The 14595-nt window shown below is 33.7% G+C and overlaps 1 protein-coding gene across 1 annotated transcript in view; it reads left to right on the top strand.

Moving 5' to 3' along the window:
- Positions 1–13163, top strand: part of AGMO (alkylglycerol monooxygenase) — a 384581-nt gene extending 371418 nt beyond the window's left edge. The window contains exon 14 of the mRNA XM_030308043.1: positions 11752–13163. Within this exon, the coding sequence (XP_030163903.1) occupies positions 11752–11826 (75 nt within the window). The 3' untranslated portion in view covers positions 11827–13163. The remainder of the gene's footprint in view (positions 1–11751) is intronic.
- Positions 13164–14595: the final 1432 nt, after the last annotated feature.

Here is a 14595-nt window from a genome sequence, read left to right as displayed (position 1 = left end):
AACAGAATCTGAAGCAAGCTTCAGGCTCTGAGCTGTCAGCACAGAGACCGACGTGGGGCTTGAACTCACGGACTACGAGATCATGACCTGAGGGGAAGTCCAACGCTTAACTGACTGAACCACCCAGGCGCCCCAAACATTTTTTATATTTAACTATGACATTGTGAAGATAATTTTACCTGAAGATTTAAAAATAAGATACATACAAAAATACCAGTCCTTAATAGATACTTCACGAAACACTGTGTAGATCTAAGTGTGGATTCAGGGGCTATATTGCTTACCAGTGAGTTCTGTCAGCAGTGGACTGCCTGACGAGAAACAAGAGTGTGGTATATATGTGTATAATGAGTACAACCTAATGGGGACTGGCTCAATGCAATTTTTTGTGCTTGTGTTTGCCTTTGAAGTAGGTCCCATGCTATTTTTTCTTATGGGTGCCATACCTAGCACTAAATAAATAATAAATAGAATAATATGGGTATTTATTTTTAAAGACTATTATTTTAGTGGTTGCGACTTTAAGATACTAGATTTTACTAAATTGAATCTATACTGAAAATTTTGAAGGCTTTTCAATTGTTTTGATTGTCTAGCAGGATGCTTTACAATAAAGCAAAGGTATAGAACAGTAATTCCTTGCTGGCATTTTACTATTCTTCCTCCATTATGTCCTTTAAATTTGGCCCCTTCCTTTACATTATATTGTCAGTCTTAGTCAAAAAAACTTATCATGCCATCAGCTTAGTTCCACTTAGAATTGTCTTGACTCAGCTTTGCTTAATATATATATATATATATATATATATATATATATATATATTTATTTGTCAAAGAATATTTCAAGAAATACTACTACTAAAAAATTATGTCTATTGTAGAATTTTCATGGAAGACTATTTCCATTATATTGCTCAGCACCCCCCTGGAATAATATCTGTGTATTATTAAACAATTATATAAAACAATTATTTTTAACATAATTTTATATATGAGTAGGAAATTGGGCACCTGGGTGGCCCAGTCGGTTGAGTGTCCAACTTTGGCTCAGGTCATGATGTCATAGCTTGTGGGTTCAAGATCCGCGTCAGGCTCTGTGCTGACAGCTCAGAGCCTGGAGCCTGGTTTGGATTCTGTCTCCATGTCTCTCTGCCACTCCCCCACTTGTGCACGTGTACATGCTTGTTCTCTCTACCAAATACAAATATTAAAAAAAGTAGATATGAGTAGGAAATTTAATTAAATATGAAGGATCAAAACAGTATTTTGGTGACAGAAGTGGGAATGAGGATCATTGGAAACTATTATTTAGTATATATTTTTTGTCATAAAAAGGAATTAAAATTAAAAGTATTTTAAGACACTGAAAGATGTATTTGAAGGCTGGCATCATAAAAACTCATCAAGAACATTGAACTCCATGTTTCACAACAGAATAGAAATACTTCAAACAATGACCAATCTATAATTGTACTTACCCACTAAATTCTTACTCTACTTTGTAAGATAATTATATTTTCCCAACAATAATTATATATTCACAGTTTTAAAAGCATCTTTTTAACTTAGGACCATCCATCTGAAAAAGCTGGCATTATTGAAAACTGTCATGTTTCAAACTCTACCTATCATTTATATCTCCTTATCTGTCACTCTCTGTTGTCACCTTTAGTTTACTGAATCTTTTTAGCAAGAAAAATAGCACACTTTAATTGTCTATCCTATATCTTCATGGAACTTTATATTTAAAAAAATAGTGAATATTTATGATAAAGTTGTGAAAATTATGAAGCTATTATCCGTATTTTATAGAGGCAGAAACTGAAATTCTGAGTAACCTCTGGAGGCAAAAGAATTTGTGTTGACTTGGGACAATCTGATCCTCTCATTCTTTTTCCAGAGTTCTTTCAGTTTGACTAGGTTTCTGAACTTGATCTTAAATATAAACAGAAGACCTTTAGCAATATTTTATTAATGTAATTTCTTGTATGTTTTACATAAAACTGACCATTGAATAATGTGGAGGTTAGAAGCACCAACCACCCATGCAGTTGAAAATCTTCATATAACTTTTGACTGCCCCAAACTTAATCACTAATAGCCTACAGTTGACCAGAAGCCTTACTGATCACATAAACAGTTGATCAAGACATATGTTGTATGTAATATTATTATATGCTGTATTTTTACAATAAAGGAAGCTATGGAAAAGAAAGTATGATTAAGCAAATCATAAGTAAGAAAAATACATTTACGGTGCTGCACTGTGTTTATGGAAAAGAAAAACTGCACTCAAGTGGCTGAGTGCAGTTCCAAACTGTGTTGCTCAAAGTTCAACTTGTATATTAAGAGTTTAAAATAATATTTTAAATATATGTGAATGAAAAGAAAAATGTGCTATAATGCAAATGGATGATGTAACAGCTGATTGTTTTTTTCCTGACTTGTGGGAAAACTAAGACATCAAGTGAATCAATTACATATTTTGACCTCATTGTTTCCTAAGGGAAAAAAAAAATATATTCTTGCCCATGAAATGTGGAAATTTCACATCTTTCCAATTCTTGTATAATTTGAGCTCTTTCCCAGCAGTTCAAGATATCGTGTCTCCTTTAATAATCTTGGCTTTCATAATTAAAGCCCTAATTATCATCATCATCATCATCATCATCATCATTGTGGTCATTATTATAGTTTTCACCCTGGTCAGCATTATCATTATTTGGAGAAGAGGAGATATAAGGTGTTGGTACAGGCTCACACCTTTTTTATAGCTTAAAAGCTAGAAAATATGCTCTTTGAATGTTTGTAGTGTTTATGTAATCAGTACCTACATTGCCAAGGCATATTGAAAACAGCTGGGTGCCTGCTGCCTGCCTCCCTCTTTGTTGGAACTTTTGCCAGAACAGGTAGTCAGAAATGGAAAGTAAGGGAAAATTCAGGCATCTGGGGTGTCTCTCAGGAAGGCAGCTGTGGCTTCCTTAGGAAGCAATCATTGTTTGCCATCAGCCAAGACTCTGTATACCCTTGGGTCCAGTTCTGGCATGGCTGGCCTAGTAGGATGCAGTTTATGACTTAGGACTTACGCGAGAAACCATTTGGGCAGTCCCATCTCTGGCAGAACTTTGAGAGAAATCCCCCAAGCTGCAAGCCATATGTGGGATGTTGGCCTTCTATTTAGCCTACTCTGGGAGGTTCCCATTTACTGGGGCTCTAATCATCCCTTTGACACAAGCAAAAACAATACAAAGAGATCTTTTCAAAACACATCCTTCCAAGATATACTGTTGTGTTTTAAAAACCAGACATCACTGTTATTTCTGTAAACATGGCATTTTTTTTCCTAAAAATAAACTCATTTGTTAAGAGACTTCCTTTGTTTCCTAGATAGTGGGCAAGTACAAAGAATTTCTTTGAACAGCACACTGGAAGTCCTGGACTAGCAGTGTTGAATGGTATTCTGCATTTGCGAGCATATGGTCTTTCATATATAAATTTTTGTACACCAAGTATTAAAATTTGCCTCCATGGGAGAAAACGTAGGCTCTGATTGATGTCTGGGAGATGCCAGGAGCTGGCCTTTGTTATGTACACTACACTGAAAATCAATCTGCTGCTGTGATGAGATTATTTGGCAAGGTAAATAGGTAGGTAAACTAGGTAGGTAAATAGCAAGGTGAATATTGGTTATTATTTGGCAAACAAACCACCTCTCATTCACCATGAAAATTACATTTTGGTAAGCTAGACTTGAATGGTTGTCTTGATAATGTTTGTTAAAACAGAGTTTTGATTTTAGAATGTAAATGCCGTAAATTTCAGGAGTCAGAAATAAAAGGGAATTAGAAATGTGTAGTACTTTGAATTTTAGATTAAGTGTCATGTTTTTCCCCATTACAAAGAGTTCTGTTAGGATACTTAAGGACCATGATTAATCCAGCAACATTTTACTAAAATATCCTCAGTTTTGGGGTGCCTGGGTGGCTCAGTTGGTTAAGTGACTGACTCCGGCTCAGGTCATGATCTCAAGGTTTGTGAGATCAAGCTCTGCATCCAGCTGTGTGCTGACAGCTCAGAGTCTGGAGCCTGCTTCGGATTCTGTCTCCTTCTCTCTCTCTGCCCCTCCCCCGTTCACACTCTGTCTCTCTCTCTCTCTCTCTCTCTCAAAAATAAGTAAATATTTTTTAAATATTTTTTAAAAATCTTCAGTTTCAAACATGCTATATATGAGCCAAATAATTTTGTGCCGATGTTAGGCATACTCAGGAAAATTCAATGAAATGTTGTTTTAGTTGTAACCAGAACTTATTTGCAGAAATATGAAGTTAAAATAAGAAAGAATTTTTAAATTCCCTGAACTATCTTCTTTTTAAAAAAAAAAAGTACAGTAATATTTTTTGGGCAGGGAATCAGGCTATTTTTTAAACTTTTTAAAAGTTTATTTATTTTTGCCGAGAGAAAGAGCAAGCAGGTGAGGGGCTGAGGGAGAGAGAGAGAGAGAGAGAGAGAGAGAAAGAATCCCAAGCAGGTTCCACACCATCAGCACAGAGACTGACACAGGGATTTAACCCATGAACTGTGAGATCATGACCTGAGCCAAAATTAAGAGTCAAACCCTTAACCAACTGAGCCACCCAGGTGCCCCAGCATCAGGTTATTTTTAATGCGTTGTCCATTACTAGTTTTATTTTTTTTTTATTTTTTTTTATATATATGAAATTTATTGACAAATTGGTTTCCGATCCATTACTAGTTTTAATATATAAGAATGTCTCAGGTCAGATTAGGTAATGTTCATCGAGTGACTTATTTTTCCTACTCTTGTTTTATTCCCAACTTCATAAAAACTAAAATAGACTATCCTTAGAATTTTTCACTGCTCTGATATTTTTTTTCATTCTCACACCTAAAAAGGTAAAGAATGTGAGGCTCCATTGTAAGTACAAGAAGAAGATTATGAGTGTAAACAGATGCTTTTTATAATGTATGCCTTTGCTAAGATATTTTTCCGAAAGAGTGGTCAACGTTTAACCTAACATTCATTCTCACAATTGATGTTTGGTTCTTTATTAATTTGATCTTATTGTAACTTGCTCTCTGTATCTCCATATTGCTTTTTATCCAGCATTTCAAACTAAAAAGTTATAAAAAAAAGTTTTACCCTTCTGCATTAAGAATTTTGATGATTAGAAAAATATAAAGTCAGGTTTCAGTTTTGACAAGACACATGTTTTGACCATTTTATGAATATAAATCATATAATCAACTTTGGTTGTCTCTTTAATTTTTCTCCATGCTTTAGTTGTGGTAAGCTTGGCATTTCCTTTTACCTGTCATTTTGACAAACCTCAAGCTGGGGGTGGAGTACTAACCTGGAAAAAAACTAACCTGGAAAAAAATTGAGAATGAAGGATGTAAATCTAGACTATGTATATTAAAATATTTATAAGTTTTCTAGGAAATGAACATAAATTGAAGATGTATCATTGTGTATGAGGGAGAGCAAGAATGTAATAAGTAATCAAGGGCAATTTTAAAATCCCTATTACTGGATGGTAATACCCTCAGAACAAGAGTTGGTAATATTGGAAAATTTTAAAGTCTTGTATCTATAAAGACACTGAATTCATAATTTAGAATTCAAAGATGAAAAATCCACAGATGTTTTTGAGAAATGTAGCATCTATTTTCACTTTATGCTAATTACAGTTTATACAATTTGACCAGATGGTTTTGCATACACAGTAGCTAATTCATGACAACTGTCTTCAAGTATATTCTCTGAATTGTAGGTAGGTCTTGGAGAACTCCAAGAGATCTCTAATGTTCTTACTGATATTTGTGGTTTCACATGTTATCATGATAGCTCAAATGTGGTATACATGAACAGTAGATATTTCATAGGGGTATTGTTGAAAAGGATATACACTTTCTTGAGCTATGTGGACTCTTAGAATAGTGAATAAATTGTGATACCCAACAGGAGATAATCATCTCTGGGGAGCTGAAGAAATGGTTACAAATGAAGATTCTGTATTTGTTATCTAAATTAACTTAGTACTTTTTTGTCACTAAAATTAGGGTCCTTTGCCCCCACTGAATAGTAAAATGCCTGATTTTTAAGGTTTTAGAATTCAGCTTAATTATTTAAAATTTTTGTTCTAATGTTTGAGTTTATTTTCTTTTATAAAAACATGATCATGGTATGTTTAATGTATTATGTTTGAAAATTTATATCAGAATATATGTAATGATTGAAGGAAATATATATTCTTTTTAAATAAGGCATTGTTATCATGTGCATTAATATAAACTTTCTTTTTATATTGTTTTTCCCTCAGTTAAGAATTTTAATACATATTTAAAAACTAATGCAAAACAATAATGTTTGATTTAAATCTTGATAGTAGTAAATATGATAAAACCACATATTAAAGATAGTGGTAATTTTATATGCTTTGAATAGGGTCAGAGAGAGAACACAAGACTTCCAAGTAATAGTTGCAAATAGTTGGAAATTATTTCTCTTAAGCCTTTGTTTGTCTGTGCATGACTCCTAGTATTTTAGTCATATATATAGAATGTACTGGAAGTTAAATCAGGAATTCCCAATTTCTTTGGAGTTGGCATTTGTCAAGCTGTATCCTTGAAAATTCAGAGAAAAAAAATGTATCATTACCTATTATCTTTCTGATGTTTTCATTTCAGCAGGACTTTCAGTCTATTTGGCTCCAAATTCTGGTCTAGATTTGTTTGTATTTATTTGTCTCTTGCATTAATAGGAAATAGAGATACTTTTAAGCAATTCAGGTTGGAACTCTGTTTAAGTTCTTATCTGTTTATCTGTAGAGCAAACAATGGTCCTCTCTAAAAACCCAAAATATTATGTCAAAAAGTATATTTAACAAAGAATTAGTTTTATTTTATCCAAATAATTTAGTAAAAACTTCTGCATATTTAATGTGTTGCTCTTAAAACAAATTGTTGCTATTTTCATTGTTATAGTTGTGAATAGTCAGTGAATTGTTATTTTATGAACCTCATCAATGTCAGAGAAATAATTTTTAGGTAAAAATATATTCTTCCATTTAGAGGCAGGATATAATTTTTTAGACATAAAACATAGGTATATCCATTCCAAGGGAATTTTAGGAAATCAAGACAAAAGTTGTACACAAAAATGTACACAGTGAAATAAAGAGTAATATATTTTTTTAATTACGAAAAGTGAGTTTGTAATCTCTCATCACAAAAATGCTATTTCAAGTTTCTTCCTTGTCAAGGTAGAATTTATCAGGCAGCTTTACCCATCATTTATAAAATGACTTAGATTTTCTAACTTGCTCGTGCAATTCTCTAGTGATTCTGTATATGTAATTACATTGCCACTGTGGATAAGCATAAAATTAAATGAGATGTTATCTCTCAGCATATTCTATTTAAGTATTTGTACCAATAGATACAAGTTTGAGAATCCAAGTAAATTTCAGCTATCTCAGAGATTTTGTTTCTCTTGTGGGTAATTTTTCAAGTACTTTAAAACTTTCTTTTTTTTTTTTTTTTTTTTTTGCAATTTATCTGAGAGTTAAATGTTTTGAGAAGTGTGGGGTGTTGCTGGCTAGTTCTAATGGAAATAGTCCACTACCTAAGATGATATTTTATTTGCTTCTCAGGTCATTTATTAATACATTTGGTAGGCGGATTCAAACCAACTGAGACAGATACGTACATAGGTGTAAGAACAATCCACTAGCTGTGTAATTTGAGGGATAGCAGTTTGAGGAGATGTCACATGCACACAAGTACCTCTTCTGATACTATTCTGTCTCCTTTAAGGTTAGATGCCTGATTTTCTCATAAGTAGAGCCATTTTTAATAAGGCCTCTTAAAACACAGACATAATGGGGAGGGGCAGTAGAATAACTCATCGGTTCCCACTGGTGTTTTAGTATGGGTTAGTGGTTCAGATTAGCCACCTGTCAATTGATGCACTTTTTTGGAAAGAGTGAAGGAAACGTGGAGAGCATCTGTACAGGCCAAAGTTCAGGCATCAGAGTCTAGGGCCCTGGGAAGTCAAGGAAATAGCCTGAAGACAAGGGCCACTAATGATGTGTTAGCTCAAGGAGGGCTTGACACCAGGAGTGAACTTCCTCTGTTTCATATTTTGAATCCAGCTGTTAAAATCTTGGGACTTGGATAAAATAAGTGTTCATTGAGTTTGTACATATCCAGAAACATCAGATCTGTGATTAGAGAAGTATGTTGCAAAAAACTGGCTTTGGTTGCCATTTAATCTTATACTAGCCTAAGTAGTAATTCTCCTGTCTTCCTTGAATAAATACTTGATTGAGAAAAATGTTAATCAACAGTCATTTCAAAGGACACATTTAATCTAATCAATTATGGAGAACCAAAATGGACAGCTTGATAGAAAAATCAAGAGAAAGTTTGGACAAGAGAAAATTAAAATGGCATGACTCCAATCATCAACTGGTTTATGGAGTCCATGTTAAATAATTTTCCAGCCTAAAATTATATACTAAATATATATTTAGGATACATATGCATACACATTAAAAAATACAAGAGAAAATCTATTTTTTCCTACTTACTCTCTAATGCAATTGAGTGACTATTTCAAGGTCATGCATATTTTGAGAAGGGCATATTCATTGTATTAATTTTTATGATTCTGTGTCAATCTGGTTTTCATTATATATAAAAACTCCAATTTATGTTTAAAACATTGATTGTGAAAAGTGTCAGAAACCTAGCAGTTACTGACTCAAAAATCATTAGGCAAGTACAGATCACTACAAAAAAAGAGGAAGGAATTCACTACTTATGTACGTATTCACTGAACTGACATCCTAGGATGTGTAGTTAGATTTTCTGAGAGATGCTATATAAACAAACACCCATATCCCAGCTCTGATATTTAGTAGTTTTGTGATTTCTTGGTAAACCACATAAATTCTAGGTTCCCATTGCCTCATGAGCAAATTGGGTACCAATCTGGCAAAGTTTGTGATGAGATTTAAACATCATAATCTAATAAGGCACCTAGGACAATGGCTAGTTTAATCAAGGGTCTCACTGCACATTAATATTGAATCTGAGTTGGATTTCTATGCATCATCAGTTCTCCACCCCATGTTTTGAAGAGATAATAAATGGGGCCAAAACCTGCCAAAGAAACAAAATAAAACTATAAATTGTTAAATATCTCATTTTTCTTAAGGGGCTGAAAGCATTTTAGATAATTGGAAAAGATAAAATCCTCATGTTTTAGTTAAGGATGGGTCATTAAGGAAATAGGACTTGATTTATAGTTTCAAAAGAAGAAAGATTTAGTTGGGAAGTTATGGGTTAACAACAAAGGCATGAACTGAATTGAACTTTTTTTTCATTCTCTCATTAGGTCAGAAGTTGTTACTATTTCTAGGATCCCAGATGGAAGTATAGATAGTCTAGTGGGTAGGGAGTAGGGAAGAAGAGAATCATGACTTACCAGCAAAATTTTACATATAGTTTAGAGGTTTCCTTCTCCCTAGCCTTCACCCTTGGAATCCTTGTGACCCGAAAAACTAAATTGAAAACCAATAAAAACTTCTTTTTTTGAGACAGAGACAGAGAGAGGGAGAGTGAGAGAGGCAGAGGGAGAGAGAAAAATTTAAACAGGCTCTTCACCCAGCACGGAGCCTGATGCTGGGCTTGATCTCACAACCCTGAGATCATGACATGAGTGGAGATCAAGAGTCGGAAGCTCAATCAACTAAGTTACCCAGGCACCCTGAAAAACCAGTAAAAACTTCTATTGCCAAATATATTTCGGGTTCATAAATGTTATGGATCTGAATTAAACTGTTTATACTGATATTATGCATTTTTCATTTCTGTCCCATTTGAAAGTTCTCTTTACAGCTAGCCGTCTGTCAACATTACCCATCTTCATAGACTAATTCAATTCATTGCACAAAGGGCTTTCATAAATACTCTTCACCTTGATATTATTTTGCTTGGCACCATCACAAGAGATCCCATGAGGTCATTTTTCTTGAATTAGAGTCAAAAGAAACAAAACCAACCTTTAAATATATTGTATTTGATTTCTGAAGCAACTCCATAATGTTAATATTATTCTTGACTTCTGCTTCAACATAACTGTAGATTTCATTTTTGATATATATTTTTTTATATTGTGCATATTATAGGCTGAAAGGAATGCATGTATTGGAAGAAAAGTGCAGAGTGACTAACGTGAAGGATCATGGTTCTCTAGAAAGAACATATGAAAGTTTCTATATGAAACAGAACAACCTAGCCGTGAATCTAATACCATGGTTTAGGAAGGTGTTGTTGTTGTTGTTGGTGTTGTTGTTGTTGTTGTTGTTGTTGTTGTTTTCATATTCAGGCTTTCACAGCATAATAACCACAATTCAAGCTATATTCTTTGAATTGATGGCTGGCCTCAGTTAATGGCCTTGGCTTCTCCCCAGTCCATCACCCCAGAATGTTTCCCATGCCTGCATGTTATTACTTAAATTTGCTCCTTTGTATATTTTTGTGGATCTTTCAGGAATAGTGGTTCTTCCTGGGGAGAAGAACTGGTCATATTTTAGTAGTTTGGAGAGGAGCTTTGCACAATTAAAAAAAAAAAAAAAACATATGGAGAGACTCTTGCATAAACCCATTTGTTTGGGTTTTACTCTTTTTTTTTTTTTATCATCATACGAATAACACCTAAAATGGAGATCATAAAGCAACCTTGTAGCTTAATGTTAGTGTATAGGTAAGAGTAAAGGGAAAAGTTAGCTTAGGAGAACTCTGATGGCGTAAAGACCATGACTAGTGCTTGGATTTTACATCAAGAGAAGAGAAGATATGTGTGTTATGGCATTATGGCATTTAGATTACACATAATAAAAAATTCTGCAGCCATGAGTTCTTACTGAATGACTATATAATCCTTATTGCTAGGATCATCAGAAATCAAGTTATTTTTGGCTAATTTGGGGTGATTTGTTGGGAATGTGTGATATTACTTGAAAGCAGAGAAGTAAACTCAATGAACTCTGATGGCTGCTTATTATGAGTTAGTTATGGCATGAATCTTAAAGAGAATTTTGTAGTACAGTTTTTCATAACTGTAAGATCACCAGAGTGAGAAGGTAAATCAGTAGTGATGTTTAACATTTAATTCGTGTTGGGTAAAGTTCATAACATGTTAGATCACATTGCCCCAGAGAGGAATGATTTTTTATAATGTTTTTATTTCTTCTTTTCCAAATGCTTCTTAAACTATATAAACAATGAGATCATTTCATACAGTACATTCCACATGCAGAATGCCCAGAGGCCAGAAGAAAGTTCTGTTTCATTCAGTATCTAAGTTTCATAGTCCCATCCCTAGAAATGACCCAGATTTGAGAGTATAAAAAGTAAAAGGCAAACACTAACTAACTTGGATGTAAAATAAATAAATAAGTGAAATAAATAGATAAATAAATAAAAATAAAATAAAAGCCAAAAAAACAAAGCGTTTTACTCCCACTCTTTTCTCCGACGTAATGTGTTTTAAGTTGGGTTGGCTAAATTCTATCAGTGAACAACTGCTAGATTCAATTTGATTAATTTATAGTGTCTAAAATGCTGATGTTCATTTTCCCTTTCAAAGATATTTTAACTCAGTTGAACAAAAGTATTGATTCACTTTTAATTCTTTTTCCTGTTTGTGTTTTATTTCTTCAGATTTTTTATTCCATCTGCATTGCTTTCTGGGGAGTCAGAAGCATAAAACAACTTGCCTCCGGCCCTTGGAAATAAGTTTGTACTCAATTCTCTTGTTTTAATCAGTAGTCCACAACCACAGTATATTATGACTGTCTGTGGAAATATAATTATCTTATATAATGATTATATGAACCATTTTTATAATGAAAGGTGAATATGCTTATCTACTTTTGCTTGCTTTCCATATGTTATTTTCTATTAAAATTAAAGTGTGCTGCAATTACTTTCCTTTATTAATGGGTTTGAAAACAAGTGATATCAAATACAGTCATGTTATATTCACTTGTAGCATCTGAGTCAAAGAGTATGAGAAAAGGAAGGGAGGAAACGTAAAAAGAATGAAGATTTCATTTGCATTTTTTGACAACATTTTCTTTGCTGCATGCTAAAATTGTGCTTATATCAATATTTGTTGTCATAAACATGTGTTACATTAGTTGTCTGCATAAGGCTATATTTACCTTTGAAAACCACATAACCTAAGCAACTACATTACAGAAAAAGACATCATGGAAGTGAAAATGAGTAGAATTTATCAGAATTTGTTTATACAACAGATCAATACATATGTCTAGTATGTTTGGTCAGTTTGTTTTGGCAATTTGAAGAGTATGCAGTCAGACATCCTTTGTTTTTTGAAAGCTTGCATTATGCTTTGCTTTTACGTATTATGAAAGACCTCCATTAGTACCTATTTTTACTAACTGAAAGAAATGTTCACTTTTACAAAAAAAAAAAAAAAAACAAAAAAACAAAACCTCAGGTCTTTCGCAAACCTGTAATTTCAGAAACCTGTAATTCTCTGTTTCGGGTTTCCCCTGCCACCTGAAAGTAGAGCCTTTCTATGAAATCTTCATCAGCCAAAATGGTACAAATTGAAGAAGCAATTACCATTAATTTATATGGAAAACATTAAAGCATTCCCAGACCACCCCCCCCAACCGTCCGAAACATCTCTCATAGGTTTTTCTGATACCGTAAGACATATCTTGCTAATGGATGAACAAAATAACTCAGAATAAAGCACAGATGCTCAGAGACACAGTTCAAAACTATGGCAGCTTGACACTGAGATGCTGAGTGTGGTTCCGTGGGAAGGGGCCTGGCCCTGCAGCTCTTGCTGCTTGAGGTGTGCACAGCCTCTATAACTGCTCACTGTGAAACAAACGCTGAGTGTATTTTTGCTTTTCACCTTTTTTCATAGACGCAAAAATCCTCTTCATGTTTCTTACAGGTTAGGGAAAATGGGTACTAATATAGGTCTTTTGTAAAAGTGAAGTGGCTTCATTAATGCAAAACTTTGAAAAGTAGGAGATACTTGTATTTTAAATAGTCACAATAATGTTAATAAACAATTCTAAATAAATTTATCCTAAGTGTTGTGTGTACATTGTTCATTGGGATTGTAAAAATCTGCCAAGTGTTTCTTAGGTAGGAACTGACATGAAGTAGCCGGATACAGTTCAAAATGGCAGAAGTTGAAAGTAGTTGGAATTTTTTCCTTCCCTCCTTCCAGTATTCCTTCAATTTAAACTTACAATTTAAGTACAACAGCCCACCCTTATCCATAGTTTCGTTTCCCATGGTTTCAGTTACCTGCAGTCAACGGGGGTCTGGAAGCTGATGTACTGCCAGAAGGTCACTAGTAGCCTAATGCTATATCACAATGCTTAGGTCATTTGCCGATCTTCATCTCATCAGGTAGGCATTTTATCTTGTCATATCATCACAAGAAGAAGAAGGGTAAGTACAGTACAATAAGATATTTTGAGAGAGAGACCATATTCACATAATTTCTGTCCTAGTATATTGTTATAATCGTTCAATTTTATTGTTACTCTTGTTAATCTCTTACTGTGCCTAATTTATAAATTCAACCTTATCATGAGTATGTATATAGAAGACAAAACATAGTGTCTATATAGGACTTTGTACTGTTTGCAGTTCAGGCATCCACTGGGAGTCTTGGAATGTATCCCTTGCATATGAACGGGGACTACTGTAATCAAAATTATATGCACTAAAACAATTAATGTTCTTCTTCATTGAGCTTTGCCTATATTCATCTCCAGGATTAAGACACTGATCAGTCCGTTAGTCTCATCTTTAAAATGTGTCAGTTAAGCTGTGAACAGAGAAAAATGTAGATCTATTAGAAAAATCAGACAGCAGGTGTCTATGTGGACTCATGATGCAAAATTGAAGCACATTTGGTTTTCAAACTAGTAAACCGGAGGAAGATTAAATTTTGCATGATGAAACAATTAACAAATTATATCTCTAGCGTCAGAAGCAGAGACTTGGCTTTGCTTCATTCATCTTTTTAAACTGCTTAATGTACCACAGTTAGAGCAAATACTTTAAGCCCATAACAAACATTAAACCCTGCTTTGGTTCCTTAACAGCAGTTCGTGCTGGACTTTGCATATATAGGATCATGTCAAAGCAGGGAGCCCTCTGCTGGCTTGAAATTGCTAAATTCATCGCATAAATATCCTGAATATTCATATTCTACATCTTTAAGACTTCCGTAAAAAGGTTATATCCTCATGGACTGGCAAAGAAAAGAGAGGTTTCACAAATCTTTAAGTAAGTTTTTGGTGTGTCCAAATAGTTTGTTTTCCCCATGGGGTGTGTGTGTGTGTGTGTGTGTGTGTGTGTGTATGTATATATATATATAAATATATATATATATATATATATGAATTTATATGAATTTATAGGAGTGACCTAAAAATGGGAATAAAAAATTCAAAAATGATAAAAGATATTTTCATGGGAAAACTCAGTTTTCTTGAAGTA

The sequence above is a fragment of the Lynx canadensis genome, chromosome A2 (assembly GCF_007474595.2).
Source record: "Lynx canadensis isolate LIC74 chromosome A2, mLynCan4.pri.v2, whole genome shotgun sequence".
Taxonomy (NCBI): domain Eukaryota; kingdom Metazoa; phylum Chordata; class Mammalia; order Carnivora; family Felidae; genus Lynx; species Lynx canadensis.
Note: the sequence above shows the minus strand (reverse complement) of the source record. Positions and strands in the feature narration are given on the sequence as shown.